Source organism: Vombatus ursinus, unplaced genomic scaffold, assembly GCF_900497805.2.
Source record: "Vombatus ursinus unplaced genomic scaffold, bare-nosed wombat genome assembly UNPS02014798.1, whole genome shotgun sequence".
NCBI classification, from domain to species: Eukaryota; Metazoa; Chordata; class Mammalia; order Diprotodontia; family Vombatidae; genus Vombatus; species Vombatus ursinus.
In genome coordinates this window covers 7,198,215-7,210,002 of record NW_020954576.1, presented here as the reverse complement: position 1 = coordinate 7,210,002, position 11,788 = coordinate 7,198,215, and the positions used below count along the sequence as shown (strand labels likewise).

Below are 11,788 nucleotides of genomic sequence, written 5' to 3'. Positions count from 1 at the left end.
AGATAGATAGATAGATAGATAGATAGATAGATAGATAGATAGATAGAAATATATAACACATATTTATATGCACATATATACATATATAAACACATATACATGTCTATATATACATAAATGCACATATATAAAATATATTACACATGTGTGTATGTGTATGTGTGTGTGTGTGTGTGTGTGTGTGTGTGTGTGTACATGTCTCAGGGTCCCATCCATCTCTAGATCCTTTTATTTATTATCAGTAGTTTTCTTTCATTTATGTCCTAGGTTTTGCATTGTCAGCATTATAGACTTGTGATCTTTTTTTGCCCTAGTGTCTAAATATCTTTTATGTATGTATGCCATGGGAACTCAACTCATAAATTACCTTCCCCTAATTGCCTGCATATATAGTGTAGGGCAACACCTTAATTCTGCTGCATGTTTCCTAGCAAGGTTTGTTGCTGATCCCTACCACAGTAAGCTAGATGGGCATCTTTGCTTTATTCTTCTGATGGGTTTCATCTCTTTTCCAGTCCACTTATTCTCTTTAAAATATTAGGGAAATATGCAATATGTCATTCCCTATTCTATATAGGATGTCTCAGAAATGGATAGTGTCCAATCCATGTCATTCATTTTAAACCCAAAATCATGCTTTGAATTCGTCGAGTGCCTTCCTGTAGATCCATACTACACTAAGTGACTTAAGAACACAGCTCCTTTCTCTCAAGTGTGCTCTTGTATACTCATGTTAACTCTCTCAGACTTTCTGAATTAAAGCAGCAGAGCTGGGATTGGAATGAAGCTCCTTTTGTTCTTTTGTATATCAAGGGTCATTTTCACCACAGTAGAGTATCTCAATAATTCCATAATTCAATTGCATTCAATTCCACAAACATTCCACTACACATGTCATTGCAAAACTTTCCCTTCTACTTTGTAGGAAAGTCATCATCAGTGTTGAGGCAGGGTGGTGTGATGGATAGGGCAATAGACTTGAAATTAGAAAGAATCAGGTTCTAGTCCCACAGCAGACATTTACTGGCAGTCTGACCCTGGGAAAGTCACTTCACTTCTTTGCTTCTCAGTTTCTTTATCTGTAAAATGAGGCAACTAGAATCATTGTGCTTTAGGGTCCTTTCTAGCTATCAATCTGTGCTCTATGAATCTATCATCTTTTCATATTCTTCCTCTTTTACTCCAACTGTGCTCCAGATACCGTCTCCTCTAACCACTTTAGGGACCTTATTCAGCAATTATTTATAGAGCACTTTAAGGTTTGCAAATTCTTTACATATATTATTTCATTTTATCCCCACAACAACCCTGCAAGGTAGGTACTGTTATTTTTCCCATTTTGCAAATGAGGAAATGAAGGCAGGCAAGTTAAATGAATTTCCTAGGGTCATACAGTAAGTACCAAAGGGAGAATTTGAACTCATGTCTTCCATACTCAAAGTCCAACACTCCATGTACTGTACCACTTAGTTGCTTCAAACATATATAGATCTACTCTATCTTGAAAGAAAAACCTTGGGGCAACTAGGTGGCGCAGTGGATAGAGCACCGGCCCTGGAGTCAGGAAGACCTGAGTTCAAATTTGACTTCAGACACATTGCTTCTCTTGAGAGGGTATGAGGTTAAATTCTGGACCACCCAAAACTAGCCTCTCTGTATATTAGACATCTCCCTTCCTCACTTTCTCATGGGACCTCTTACGACTCCCTATGTACCACTCTGCTCCTCACAGACCCTTCTTAAATTTCTGGAAAAGTTCCTTAGCTTGCTTATTTTCTTTTCCCTCATAGACTGTACATACCTTGGCTTTAAAATACTAATTCCCCACAATATCCCTGTGAGCTAGTAATATCCTCCCACTTAAACAGAGAAAAGTGACTTATTCCGTTTCATCAAAGGAGTTGTTTGAAAAGTCAACAAAAGAACCCATGTCTCCTTTCTATCAATCCAGTTTTCTCTCCTCTTAATAATGACTCATTTACATAGTGTGTTCAGGCTTACAAAGCATTATCCTCCATATCAGCCTAGTGAGATAGGTAGTACAAACATTATCTCCATTTTACAGATGAGGAAACTGAAAATTAAACAGACTAAGTGACTTGCCTATGGTCAAAGCTATTAAATGTGAGAGAAGGATTTTAAACCCAAGACCACTATATCAGGTCCAACAGGTTTCCACTACACCACATTGCTTATCATTATTTTTACATATAGAAACTTACAGTCAATTCTATATTAATTCCTTTGATAACCTTCATCCTAATTTGCTTTTGGAAATCCCTCAGGGACATACTGCCAGCAGAGAGAGGTGGAAGCAATCATGGAAGGTGATGAGGATGATCGTAGCTGCTGCTGCTGTAAACCAGGTCACCTGCCCCATCTGTTGTCCTGCAATGCAGCTTTCAACCTACGTTGGCTGACTTGGGAAATCACTCGAACTCAGTACATCCTGGAAGGATACAACATCATTGACAATAATGCAGCCACCATGCTACAGGTCTTTGATCTGCGAAGGATCCTCATTAGATATTACATCAAGGTATCGATTCTTTTCACAAGTGGACAATTGAGAAGGGTTTTTTGATTGAGTTTAGGGTTTAGAGCACTGGACCGGAAATCCAGAGAGCTGGATTCTATTCCCAGTTCTGCTATGGGTGGATCAGCCATTTCTCATTTGGACCTTTCCTTTGGTGTCCAAAAAATATCATCAGTAGTTGCCAGTGATAATAATGATGAAAGTAGATAAGACCTTGAAATATTACCAACACCTCAATATCTATGCTATTATATGTAACATGAGCATTTATATAATGCGGTGATTGCCCCCCTTGGATTGAAAATGCATTTGCAAAGACCTTAGAGGAATCCAAAATCTTTGAATACAGTAAGTTCATTAATAGATTTCACCAGAGAAACTCCCCATTTCCAAATACTGTTCATTAAACAAACAAAAATAATAGGCAGTTTGTGCTGCCTTCATTCTTGTTCCAGCTAGGAGGACATTTCTTCTCAGTGCCCCTTTACATACGTCTGTCTAAAACAGTAGTCAATCTGATGTGGGTAAGCCCATCTTTACTTGTTTACTTTCTGAGCAAGGTAAGAATCCCCTAGACAGGGTATGAAATATCCTTTTCCCCGAGTCCTCCTTGGTCTACTGATGAGGCCCTTTGTTCTGGTCCTGACTCAAATTCATGACTCAATTCATACATACACACACAGATGGACCTGGAGGGAGGCCTAATAATGCAGAAACTCAGAAGAGGACCAGAGCACCAATGGTATGGTAATTAAATCAGTACACAGATGAAGCAGTGACTAGGGAAGGTTTCAACCAAGAGACAGCAAGACACAGAGCAAAGCCCAGCCCTGGATTTGGAGGAGCAAACGTGCAATTTGTCCTTTGTTGGGGCCTCATCTGGGACAATTTTACAGGTCACATGGATTGTGCAGGTCTTTGGGGGAAGGTTGGCATGCTGAAATTGTGGGAACTCAACTCCCTAGCAGCCCCAAAGTTCTTTTACCTTCTGGGGGTTTACATTCAGGATAGTTCCACCTTCTATAGCAAAGATAGCATGTGCCCCTTGAGGAAGTGGAGATCTACCAGCAGGTAGGGGTGTTACTTGACTTTCTAGCAACCTGTGTAATCTCTTGTTCAGTACAGGAGCCAAGGCATTACTCTAAGCATGAAGAATTGTATAGTTTATTTGGAAAGGCGGACATCCACTGCAAAGGGGGAGTTTTACTGACCATTTATGGGCATGGGTATGGATCCCTTTGCATTTTCTGGAAGCCAAGACACCTTATCAGCAACAATATGAGATGGATTCGGATGTTCCCAGAGCAAACCTTAAGTGGGGGCACAAATTATTATTGAGTTGTCATTGGGAAACCTTCAAGATTGAACCAGTTCTGGTGAATCTCAAGCTGATATTTTGAGCCATAGGATTGATTGTTTTTTTGTTGTGTTTTGTTTTGGTCTAAAACTATGACTCTGTCAGTGTAGGAAATTCCGAGTGTAAAGAATTTCCAACTTCTGCCTCCATACAGATCAGCAACTCATCTATAAATTATAGCCTTAGAAAGTTGCCTGGGGCACTAAAAGCCATAAGGTACAAATTTAAGAAAGGTATAGAAAATATATGCTGTTTTGGAATCTTTCCCTTGGAGGCAAAGTGTCAAAATGTATAAAAGTAGAATAGGGGAAAGGGGACATGATTATGGTTATCTTGGAAAAAAATGTTTCCTGAAGAAGAAGTTAAGGTCATAGAAAGTGACTATGGGATAAGACAGGGGTGTCAAACATGTGGGCCCATGATACTTCTGAGGGTAAAATGTACTTGGGAAATATTTAATGAAATAAATAGCTTAATATAAAAAGAAATATATAAACATGTGTGTTAAGTCAATATGTAGCCAACAGAGATTCTTATATGTAATTTAGTGCCCCTGCTTCTATTCAAGTTTGACTTCACTGGGGTTGGGTATAGTTTGGGGTGACTTAATAAAGCCCCTGCCCTTGACATCATAAACAATAATAATAGCTGGTGCTTATAAAGTATTTAAGGTTTGCAAAGTACTTTACAATTATTACCTCATTTGATCTTCACAACAACCTTGGGAGGTAGGTGCTAGTATTTGCATTTTACAGATGGAGAAACTGAGTCAAAAAGGTTAAGTGACTTGCCCAGGGTCACACAGAAAAAAATGAATGCAAAAGGGCAGGGTGCCAAATATAGCATTGATCAAAAAAGGATAAATATCTTGATTTGAAACGTCTGAATTCAGTTACTGCTAGCTAATGAACTACATCTCTCAACAACCTGTGACAATGCATGTTACCTTCTGAAAGAAGATGCAGCAACATACATTTTTAGATATGGCTGCTGTATGGATTTATTTGCTTGATGATGCTTAATTGTTATATTTTCATTGGGGGGTGGGGAGAGATTGGGAGATAGCAATGGTAAATCCAAAAAGAAAAAAAAAGAAGAGCCCAATGAACCCTTTTTAAAGGTATAAAAAGGAGTACAGGAGGCAGTATAGGCAAAAATTAAGCTAGTTACTAAGACTCACACAGACTAAATGTATGAGGAAGGAAAAAGGAAGGAAGGAAGGAAGGAAAAAGGAAGGAAGGAAGGGAGGGAGGTAGGAAAGGAAAGGAAAGGAGAGGAGAGGAGAGGAGAGGAGAGGAAAGGAAAGGAAAGGAAAAAGAGAGGAATAAAAAGGGAGAGAGAAGGAAGGAGGGAAGGAGAAATGGAAATGTAGATAAAATGAGATAGTATTTGTAAAACACTTTGTAATTTAACGTGCTATATAATTGCTAGCTAGCTAGCTAATTGTAGTTGTAAAAGCAGCAGCAGCAACTGTAGAAATAGATGCTTTTTAAAACTAGACTTGTGATTTTATCCCTGAAGGGAGATATAAGGGTGTGTGTGTGTGTGTGTGTGTGTGTGTGTGTGTGTAGAATGGACCATAGGTTGGCTGATGCAAATTCCTCATATGGAAGAGGCTAGAGAACCTGTTTCTAAAGAATAATGATTTTGATTTTAAATACACACACACACACATATATGTATATAGTTTTAGATATATCATTCAACCATTCAGTCATATATGACTTCATGACCCCATTTGGGGTTTTCATGGAGTGATTTGCCATTTCCTTCTCCAGCTCATTTTTCTTTTTCTTTCTTTCTTTCTTTCTTTCTTTCTTTCTTTCTTTCTTTCTTTCTTTCTTTCTTTCTTTCTTTCTTTCTTTTCTTTTCTTTTCTTTTCTTTTTTTTAGGCAACTGGGGCTAAGTGACTTGCCCTGGGTCACACAGCTAGTAAGTGTCAAGTGTTTGGTCTGAGGCCAGATTTGAACTCAGGTCCTCCTAACTTCAGGGCCAGTGGTCTATCCACTGCATCATCTAGTTGCCTCCCTAGCTCATTTTTCTGATGAGGAAACTGAGGCAAATGGATTTCAGTGACTTGCTTAGGGTCACACAGCTACTAAGTGTCTGACGCTGGATGTGAACTCAGGTCTTCCTGACTCCAGGCCCAATGCTCTGTCTTATCCACTGTGCTACCAAGCTGCTTAGTGTGTGTGTGTGTGTGTGTGTGTGTGTGTGTGTGTGTGTACGTGTGTGTATGTGTACGTAAATATGTATGTATTTTTAATGTTATATATTAAAGGCATTTCCATTATCTGCCATCATAATTCTCTGTGTATACATGTATGCATGAGTGTGTGTATGTGTATGTGGAATGAGGATTGCCTTGACCAATGCAAATTTCTCATGTGGAAGAAACTTAGGAGCCTGCTTCCCAGAGAGAGAGAGAGAGAAAGAGAGAGAGACAGAGACAGAGACAGAGACAGAGAGAGATAATAAAAATTTAATTTAATTTAAATTTAAAATATTTATCATATTTGATGTTACAGAATAAAGATATTTCTATTATGCCATCATAATTCTTTGCATATGTGTACATGTATCAATATGTGTAAAAATGTATGCATGTGTATGCAAATGAGATGCAATAGTACCCCTCAAAATATTTCTCAATTTAGAACAAGTTAATCTAAAAGAGAAAAAGATTCTTTCTATCCCTATAGAAATCACTTATATTAAATGCTAGTTTATCACTTAATTACAGTGGGAAGTGTGGTACCCTTGGTTCCTGCAGCTATGTCATTGTCTAGCTATGCGACCTTGAGCAAGTCACATATAAACTCTGACCCTCAATTTCTTCATTTGTCAAATGAGAAAGTTGGAGTAAATGATTAATCAGTTAACCAACAAACATTTACTAAATATCTACCATGGTCTAGGCCTTGTGATCCTTCACCTTCTTTCCAGACCTTACATTCTATAATTCAAAGCTACCACTTTCAGTAGGCAATTGCTAAAATGGGGTTTAGCAATATCTTTTTTTGGGGGGGGGTTGGGGGTGGCAGGAGTGAGGGGGGCAGGTAATGCTAGGATGCACTTCACTTTTAAGCTAGCAATGCAGAATCTCAGAATAATTAAATAGCTACTTAAAATGGAGGAACCAATTCTTTTCAGGAAGAAAAAAAATTAATGATGTCTTCTGTCCTTGGTTGCTGAGTGAATGAAATTGCTTTGGTTTCTCTGAACTGCATCAAGTTTTAAGAGTTTAGTTTCTTTCTTTTTTTTTTTTTGACAGGAAAGCTGAGAAGGAAGAAAAAAGCCCCCAATAATTCCTTTACACGAACGGACTTTTTTTTGTTCTCTCCTAATAAAGTGGGTCAGTTCCCCCAGCCTCTCTGCATATATTTGAAATCATTTCCTTCCTGACGACTTGAGATTTTCCCCTGTGCCTCCTCTATCTCTCCTCAGTTTATTCCTGTTTAAATACCTCTTAGTATTCAAGAAATCAGCTATCTCTGAGTGCCCTGTTTTGCAGTCTCTTCAAAGAGAAAATGTGTTTATCTGTTGTTTTGCAGGTTGAGGAATGAAAAATATATCACACCTGTGAACATGTTGTACTGTCTGTCTGTATGTCTTTATCCATCTCCCTAGAATTACTCTATATTAAAATACTGATCTGCTCTTTAAATGACAATTCAGGCAGATCTGTGACATCAGTGGCCAGATATTTTTAAGTGACTTGAGAAGGACTGCTATCTACAAAGGGCTTCAGGATATACACCATCTTTTTTTTTTGTTTGTTTGTTTGTTTAAATCTTGCTCACTGATACTGCATGTTTATTTATCAGTTTTATTTAGTCCTTTTATGTCTTTCATTCTGATGCATCCTGAAGAATTTTACATGCTGCTATCATCCATGATATCATCAGTCCTAAGAAATCAGGATGAAAAATGTGTTATGTGGCTTACAATCTGTTTCTGGTCGTCTTGTCCTACAAACCTATGACAGATGTTGATATTATAATCTTCTTTATCTATCTAGGAAAGCTAAGGCAAAGAGAGATAGGTTACTTTTTCCAGGGTCACAGAGCAAATGACAAGAACTTTTAGCTCTCAGAGTTCCAAATCCTTGCAAACCTCTCTGAGTGATAGCCATTTTCAAGTAACTCCAGGTATCCACTGAAAGTAACTATAATGATGAATTAATAAGCCATGTTTCCTTGTTTTTCTGTTTTTCTTATGTGGTGAGCTTGATGTGGACATTTGGAGGCAAAACTTTACTGTACCTAAACTCTGAGAGAGATAAGATTGCTTTTTGTCTTTTTCTTTTTTTAAGCAGCTTGGTGGTGCAATGGATAGAGCACTGGGCCTGGAATCATGAAGACCTGAGTTCAAATCCAGTCGCAGACATTTACTAGCTGTGTGACCCTGGGCAAGTCACTTAACTTGCCTCAATTTCCTCATCTGTATAATAATAGCATCTACTTTTTTGGGTTGTTGTGAGGATCAAATGAAATAATAATCTTAAAGTGGGACAATTGACTTCATCAGGATGTGTTTAGTAACAGCGTGAGGCAGTGTGGTGAGTATATAGACAGTTGGACTCGGAGTCAGGAAGACATAGGTTCAAATTCATCTTATGACTCCTACTAACTGTGTTGATTTCTTAGTGCCCTAGGCTACGCTAAGACTGTACACTGAATTGATAAAGGAAGTTTCTCCCCTATAGCTCCCTTCAGGGATGAAATCAGAAGTCCAGTTTTTTTAGAGTACCCACCACCATTACTACTACAACTGCTACTACTAGTATTACTACTACTACTACTACTACTACTACTACTACTACTACCACTTCCACCACTATCACCACTACTACTACCACCACTTTCACCACCACCACCACCACTACTATTACTACTACAGCTATTACTAATGTTGTTGTTTGTCCTTCATTCTCTAAGAGGACCATGACATTGGGAAGGTGATGTCATGACTTGCAAGTGGTTTGGATTTAAGTGAGGGATGGCTGTACAAAGTCACCAGCCTCACCCTCTCCTCTGGAGTCATCTGAGTCCAGTGGCAAGATATAGATCTGAATGACTGGAGATGGCCCAGGATGCAGTGGGAGATCTTGGCCTTTTTAAGCTAAGTTCTTTCCCAGGTCTCAGTTTGTCTGAAGTGGTGCTCATTCAGTGATTAAGGCTAGATAAGAATGAGGCAAAGAATGACCTCTTTTACCTACTCAAAAAAAAAAAATCAATCTAGGAGGGAAAAACTTTCAGGGTTTCTGGTCTTTACTACTACTATTATTAAAACTATCAGTACTACTACTACTACTAGATAGATAGCTAACTTTTATATGTCACTTTTTTTTGAAAAGAACTTTTCAAATATTATCTCATTTGATCCTTACAACAATCCTAGAAGGTAGGTGCTATCATTATCCCCATTTTACATTTAAGGAAACTGAGGCAAACAGAAGTTAAGTGACTTAGTAAATATCTGAGACCAAATATGAACTCAAGTCTTCTTTACAGTAGGCCCAGCGCCCTATCCACGGAGCCATTTACTGCTACCCTGTGGACTTCATGTTCCTGGGCTCATTTTGGAGTCTGAGGCTGTCAGGAACATTTAACAGAGGAGTCTCTGTTACCATTAAGTAAGAGGATAATAGTATTTTTTCAGCTCTGAAGGATTAGAATATTTCCCTCATTACTGGGTGGAGCTTTCTCAAATCCATCAGTACATTAGCATCTGGGAAAGGCTGAGTCCACCATTTTATATTCATTTAGCCAGAGGACAGCATGGAAGGACACAACAGACTGGAACAAAACCAAGAAAAGGTAGCCATTCTTCTTGGTTTCCCTAGTGGGGAGGAAGGAACAGTGGGCTGCTGGGGTGGGGACCATCACAGTGGGTGTGAGGAACTAATGACTATTATTTGTAAGATGAATTACCTACTTGTTTCCACACATCTTGGGGGCCTGAGCCTTTCTTTATCCAAGGCAGCTTCTATGTGCTGCTTTCATTTTGTTGTTTGGAGGGCCTGTAGTTTTAATGGTCAGGGAAAGGTGCCAATTAAAAATTTGATCCCGTCATGTACATGAATCCTTCTTGGCTAAATCAGGAACAATGATCGCACACCCATGCACAGCAGATGATGTCTAGATGAGATGCACAGCCATGCTTCAGGCACCAGGATCAAGCCTTAAGTAACACTAGGCACCACTTAGGTTTTTCTGTTCTGATGGGAACATGGAGACCCATAGAGAGCAAATCCTTCACTTGTCTCCTTCAACATGTTAGTGAACACATGGATGTGTCCAACCTGAATTTCCAATGGAAGCATTTTTCCTTTTGGGGGCAAATAGATATCCTTTTTGAAAAATGGTGCCATTTACAAACTACAAGAAGGCTTTGTAGAAAACAATGATTTTGAACAGAATGGTAAAATTAGAGGGTGAGTATTTTTTTCCGCATGATAATAAAAAGCCACAGTATTAACAAATTAGCACATCAGATTATGGAGAGGAAAAACAACAGCTTTTTGTAGGCCATCACAGAAATCTTGATATCCATAAATACTTTTCCTAAGAAAAGTGTTTTATTTTTTTCTTTTCGTTTGTTTGTTTATTGTTAAGAATAGATTTTTGTTTCGTTTTGTTTTTAATTTGTTTTTTCTAGTGCAGTATGTTATATTTCAGAGGCATCTTGGGTGGCATAATGGATAGAGAGCTGGACTTTGAATTCTACTTCAGATAGTTCTAACCCTAGGAAAGTCACTTAACTAACCTCTCTAGTTCTCAGTTTCCTTATCTATAAAATGGGGATGAGAGAGACAGAGACCATGAAAGACAATAATAAAAACAGAGGTGGAATCACAGAACATTTATTAAGCACTTACTTTGTGTCTAGCATTATGCTAAGGCTAGTAATACAAATAAAAATTTTAAAAAACAGCCAATCCTCTCAAGGAGAATGCATAGAAATAAGGGAATAGTGTCTACCTCATATGGTTGCTGTGAGGATTAAGTGAAATATTTTTGTGTTTCGCACATCTTAAAGATGTATATAATGGATTCCATAAGTTGCTTAATAGCGTTATCAGTGAATAAGCTGGTACCCCCAGTCCTTGAGAGAAAGCACTTTCACCTCCCCAGTGGGTTCCCAAGAAAAGCATACTTAGGCTAGATCATTATGGCCCAACATTCATGAAAGCTTTTTATGGTTCTGATTATACTACTGTATATGACATATGCCCTGTATGCCTCTTTCTTCATTTAAAAAGGCAGAAATAGCTATAGGATTAAGCAGTGGGGTACTTGTTTCTATCCATTTTTACAATTCTAGTCACTTAAGCCCTATTAACTATTGTTTTCTGATGATTTTCTTCCTTATCCCAACAGCCACTGAAACAGGACACTTTAGAAATGTACAAGTGGCTTTATGAGATACATCTAACAGGGAACAGGGCTAAGAGGACATATGAAAATTTTCTTATTCTCTGGAGTCTGATTTACTTTCTCAGGGATAGCTTTTTTGACTTTTATAATGGATGAAAGACTCTCAGATCTTGCTTTTCCTCCACAGAGCATAATATACTTTACAGTGAGCTCCCCCAAACTCCTGTCCTGGATCAAAAATGAATCAATCCTCAAGTCTCTGCAGCCTTTTGCCAAGTGGCACTACATCGAACGTGATCTTGCAATGTTCAGCATTAACATCGATGACGATTATGTTCCATGTCTTCAAGGGATAACCAGAGCAAGCTACTGTAATGTGTATCTGGAATGGATTCAGTATTGTGCACACAAAAGACGGGAGGTACGTGGGGATGTGTATGTGTAGCAGGGTCAGGCTTCACAGCACTATGGGCAGAGAACACAATTGCAAGATGCTTACTGAGTGCATTTTCT

The 11,788-nt window shown here is 38.5% G+C and overlaps 1 protein-coding gene across 1 annotated transcript in view; it reads left to right on the top strand.

Annotated features, from left to right (window-relative positions):
- The window catches only part of LOC114049980 (pecanex-like protein 2), a 369,169-nt gene that overhangs the window by 317,043 nt on the left and 40,338 nt on the right, over positions 1-11,788 (top strand). Inside the window, exons 26-27 of the mRNA XM_027871475.1 lie at positions 2,286-2,539; positions 11,463-11,696. Of these exons, the coding sequence (XP_027727276.1) occupies positions 2,286-2,539; positions 11,463-11,696 (488 nt within the window). The remainder of the gene's footprint in view (positions 1-2,285; positions 2,540-11,462; positions 11,697-11,788) is intronic.